The sequence below is a fragment of the Morone saxatilis genome, unplaced genomic scaffold (assembly GCF_004916995.1).
Source record: "Morone saxatilis isolate NCDOM2014 unplaced genomic scaffold, NCSU_SB_2.0 Contig14, whole genome shotgun sequence".
In the NCBI taxonomy this organism is placed as follows: Eukaryota; Metazoa; Chordata; class Actinopteri; family Moronidae; genus Morone; species Morone saxatilis.
The window spans coordinates 22,095,877-22,101,101 of NW_023339696.1; the positions used below are offsets into that span (position 1 = coordinate 22,095,877).

At 39.6% G+C, this 5,225-nt stretch overlaps 1 protein-coding gene across 1 annotated transcript; it reads left to right on the plus strand.

The window, feature by feature from the left end:
* The first annotated feature begins 1,854 nt into the window (after positions 1–1,854).
* LOC118322560 lies at positions 1,855–4,220 on the plus strand. Its single transcript, XM_035654272.1, has 5 exons — positions 1,855–1,874; positions 2,572–2,800; positions 2,891–3,001; positions 3,063–3,194; positions 3,275–4,220. Exons 1-5 carry the CDS (start codon positions 1,855–1,857, stop codon positions 3,473–3,475), a joined length of 693 nt encoding a protein of 230 aa, XP_035510165.1. The 3' UTR covers positions 3,476–4,220.
* The last annotated feature ends 1,005 nt before the right edge of the window (positions 4,221–5,225 follow it).

Genomic DNA, 5,225 nt, shown 5'->3' on the forward strand with positions numbered 1-5,225 from the left:
ATCAGCTGATTGCTTTCTGATGCAAGACGAGACTGTTGATCAGAGACTGAAGCTCTGGCACTGTACACTGTGATCAATTATTATTATTATTATTATATAATAATTCCAATATACACTCTGATCAATAATAATAATAATATAATGCAATACGATAAATAAAAATGGATCACATTGAACATTTGAAGTGAGACAAACTTCAATTTTTTGAGTTAAAAAGATTCTTGATGAAACAGCTTTTATTAGTAATTTTAAATAACTACAGAAACATTTCTGATTAATTACTTTTTATTCTGTAATTTGTTTTCACAGAACAAATAAAAGTTACAAAATTAAATCAGCATCACTTAAAATGACAAAACTGAGTATGTTATTATTAATGAATTATCAATTATTAATTGTTTTCCGCTGTTTCCTTAAACATTTTGGAAGATTCCAGTTTTTTAAAGAAGAAAAGTAAATTAGTCTTTAGAGTTTAATTCTGACCCTGGTTCATTCTGAGGTTGTTTATATTGTTGAAACACTGAACCTGTCGTAGGTGTCGATATTCAGACGTCATATTTCTTCACATTTATTTAATTCTGCTGCATTTGTTTGGTGCATTTTGTCAATATAAAAATATAAATAATAAAGAATATAAACACTTCTGGTTCAAACATGCAGAAATTGATTCAGTGAACATTTCTAACATTAAACTAATCATCAAACCTCAAAATAAAAATAAAAACTTACAATTAAAATCTGAATAAAGTTTTATTTGTTTGCAGTTTGACATTTTAAATCATCAACAACCAAATAAAAAAACCATAAATCCACAAACATACAGGAAGAAAACAGCAGGTCAGGATGTGTGAATGTTGCGGAGGTCAGATGCAGTTTGATCCGCAGATAAAACCTAAAATAAATCAAATCAATCGCAGCTGACCCAGAAACAGTTTCCCAGCAGCTTTTGCAGTCTGAGCTCCTCCAGCTGTGATGAAAGAAACATTTCATAACCTCCGAAAATCCTCTGAGTCAGCAAACGGTCGGCCCCCGCCCTGCTGCTGGCAGGTACACTCAGCAAACAGGAAGAGACTTTCAGATTAAAAGCACTTCAGTGGAAAGTTTTGTCTTTTCCTTCAAGCTGAAATGTTGATGATTAAATTCACTGTTTATTAATCAGAATCAGGTTCATTGGTCAGTTTCCACACAGGAGGAATTAGTACGTAAGCTAATGTTAGCTAGTGTTGCCCACTGTTGGCACTGTAGGGAAGTGAGAAGAGAAGACACCTGGAGCATGAAAGGTCACAACCTTTGACCCTCATCCCTACATAGAAACACATAGACATTAAATTCATATTTACTATTATAATAATACATTTATATTTCTGAATAAATTAATTTATAATATAATTAAAATAATTATCATTGTCTTAATATTTACTATTATAATAATAGATTTCTATGTTTCACACAGCGTGTTTTACATCCTGTCCTGACTCACTGATTCTTAAGTTAGTTTTTTTCCAGGATTTCATAAACAAACGTGACGACACGAGGAAGTGAGACTGAATTATAAAGCGTGCGTGCACTCTTACTCACTCACACACTCACACACACACACACACTTCCTGCAGGAGTGAATGGCTGATGTTAAAACACGTTATTTCTTTACGGACTCTGGTTAGTTTGCATTAATGAAACTCTCTGTGTATCACTGAAGTAGAGAAATATAAAATATATATAAAGTATATATAAAGTTTCTATAAAGTATATATAAAGTTTAAATAAAGTATATACTTTATAAGTTTATATACTCTACTTTATATAAAGTTTCTACAAAGTATAAATAAAGTTTATATAAACTTTATATGTAGTATGACGTTAGAGAGCCGCAGGTAAGACCCCCCCAGGTGTGTCTGATCCTCTCTGCGCACCGCGCGGAGCTGCTCCAGTGACGCAACCAGTTTCCCAACCTTACGGAGTCATCCCGATAAAACCCGAAGTGACGGAAAACCAGTGTCCGTCAATGGAAACCCCCCAGCGGAGAGAGAGTGAGGATAAAAGCTCCAAACTGCTGCAAATGGAAGCTGAAAGAGAACTTACCGAGTTTACCGGCGGACAGACACCGAGACCGACAGACAGACCGACAGACAGACCGCCGCTCTGACAGACATGAACTCTCTGATAGGTAAGAACCAACTTTTCCTCTCGTTTAAACTGCTGCACACTGAGGCGGCTTAAATCCGCAGAAATATACATGGGGTTTGGTGGAGGAGTGAATGCAGATGGGATCTGACTGTCTCCAACAAACTGTAACAGAACTACATTTAAAAAATCCACTTTTCTGTTAAACGTTAACCTGCGTGATCACCTGCGCACACCCCCTCTACCTCTATCCCTCAAAGCCAGTATGGGGGCTTATTAGTGCCAGCTTTAAAATGTATGCAGGGTTGTTTGTGCCAAAACTGCTGAGTAAGAGAAAATGAAAGCTGTCATACTGAACTAAAATGTATAAACATTAAATCAGCTTTTGTTAGCATTTAGCTCAAATAGAGTCAGTAAGTATGTAAGGTTGTTTGTGCCAGAATAAAGACACACGGCACTCTTTAGCCTCCGTACCCTCAACTCTTACAACTTCCTGCCTCCAGCTGTCGCCCTGCTGCACTACTTCCTGTTTGCAGTTCTGGTCCGATCGGCGCCCGTCAGCTCGCCGTCCAACCCGCCACCGGCGTTCAGAGAGGCGGCCGAGCGAGCGAAGATGCTGGTGGAGAAAATCCTGAGAGACATCCCCGCCGTGCACGCCGCCACCGTCAACACGCAGGTAACCACAGATCTGATTCGCTTCAGCTCGTCTCTGATTGGCTCCTTTCTTCTTCTTCATGTTTTTCTAACGTCGTCCTGTCCTCCTCAGGGTTTGACCCTCGACCCCTCGACCCAGACAGCAAACCTGCAGGTGATGATGCAATCACTGAGAATCCCCGCGGCGCCCGTCCTCAAACCGCCATCAGAGCGCTTCACACTGGTCAGTCTGTCAGCTGTCTCACCTGTCTCACCTGTTGTTACCTGTGTGTCGCCCCCTGCAGGAGATGAGTGTGAGTCGTATGTCTGCGGGCAGCCGGCTGTACCAGGGGCTTCTGGGAGTTTTGTCTGACAGACTGAGCGGACTGAGCGACCTGCGAGCCGACCTCAGAGACCTGCTGACGCACATCAACAAGGTAACACCTGACATCATGACATCACTCACCTTAACACCAGCCGCTCTGTGATTGGCTGCTAACAGCTGACTCTGTTGTAGATGAGGGAGGCGGCTCAGCTCGGCGGCGCCAGCGGTGGCGTGGATCAGGACCACGGTCTGGACCTGACCTCTCGCGGTGACTACGACGTCCAGGTGGCGGTCCACCTGACGCTGACGCAGCTTCGCTCCTTCTGTCACGACCTCATCCGCAGCCTGAGAGCCGTCGCCACCTACAGGCCCAGAGCTGCAGGTGCACTGTAAGCTCCACCCACACTACGCTGCGTTCAAGGACACTGCTGAGGAGGCTGAAGGTCGTGAACTCAGGGAGGAACTCCGGTGACCTTTCTGACAGGGATCACGTTTGTCCCTCGCATGTCGCCGTACGTCAGCTGCACAGAGTGAGACGTCTTCCCAGAGAGACAATCTGTGCTGAGGATTTATTTATTGTTTATTTATTGTTTATTATTGTTTATTTATTGTTTATTTATTGGGACGTGTTTGTTTGGGATTCAGAGGGCGACAGAAAGGAGTTTTATTGTGGAGGGGACTCCCTCAGACCACAATCAGCAGGAATGTGAGAATCTGAGAGCTGCAGGTCTGAACCTGTTGGAGTCCTGAAACCTGCTGCTCTCAACAGCGGCTGCAGAACAAAACTGGAACTTATTTTCACTCTGAAAGTTTCAGTAACACAAACTCAAAACATTATTGATGAAGTATTTTTTATTGATTATAACATAATAACACATAAAAGCTGCTTCACCAACAATGTTTTACACTTTGAGTTTGTTTTACTTAAAGGAAGTTTTACAGTGTATGCTATTGATCGTTTGATCAGTCCGTCAATCAATTTATCAATCAACAGAAAGTCAGTTGGCAGCCATGTTTATAATCGATTGAGAGTTTGAGGAATTTTTTTACTTTTTGACCAAAAAATTCAAACTAATGGTTTTATAATAATCAATAATAATCAATGATCAAATGAACCATCTGATCAGAACTGAGTGTAATTAGTGCCAATTCAGAGTGATCACTTCCTGCTGCTTCTGTTTCACAGTAAGAGAACCATGCAATTGCTTTTATTGTGAAGCAGCTACAGGAAGTGCATTATATTTGTTTGTTGTTTGTTTTTGTTTATTTATTTATATTTGAGATGTGATGTTTGGGAAGAGATCCGTTTGTATTTATCGGCTGTTATTTATCATATTTTGTATTTATTGATTATTTTTATTAGTAAATATTTATTGGTAGCACACAGAAACTTGAATGTGCTTCTAGTGACAAAGCTGCAGCCGATTAATTAATTTAATTTATTTTATATTTCATTTAAACTTTTATTAATATTTACTGCGCAGACATATTGTTTCACGTTTTGGTTTTCTATGTTTAAGTGAATTTATTTTGGAGGAACTCTGACGGGATGAGAGAGGCAAACAGCAGAGAGAGAGAGAGAGAGAGAGAGGGAGACAGAGAGAGAGACAGGGAGAGTCACTATAGGAAGTTCCGCAAGTTGAGCAACCAGTGATGATGTCAGAGCAGTGATGATGTCAGAGCAGTGATGATGTCAGAGCAGGTCACCGTGTGAACAGGAAGTTGTTTCATTGTGTTCAGGTGTGAATCTGAACGTCTCTTAAAGAGACAGTGTACCCTGTGGGTCAACGGATTTATGGATTTATTGACTTTATTTATTGTTTATTTATGTTTGTAAACATTCTTACATGATGAACCTGTTTTGTATTTGCTGTTTTTTATGTGTTTTTATGATGAGACACTAACAGCCAATCAGTGCGTCTGTTTTTATAATAAAAACAGTTCTTTGTAATCACTGTTTGTCTCGGGGTGCGTTCCATTCAGCTCTGCACTATTATTTATTATTTACAGACATCGTTCTGTTTGAAAAATATATATTTTTTGCAAATTTTTAATTCTTTCACAGATTTTTACTGTTTATTTAACAGATTAAACTGTTAAATTAAAGTTTAGTACTTTTAATACATTTCTAAAATTATGTAAA

What these genes read in the sequence shown, in the direction of transcription:
- LOC118322560 (XM_035654272.1), top strand. Translation starts at nt 1,855, where the DNA reads ATGACGTTAGAGAGCCGCAG. An exon ending in CATCAGAGCGCTTCACACTG is followed by an intron (nt 3,002 to 3,062) that starts GTCAGTCTGTCA and finishes CGCCCCCTGCAG; the next exon opens with GAGATGAGTGTGAGTCGTAT. An exon ending in TGCTGACGCACATCAACAAG is followed by an intron (nt 3,195 to 3,274) that starts GTAACACCTGAC and finishes ACTCTGTTGTAG; the next exon opens with ATGAGGGAGGCGGCTCAGCT.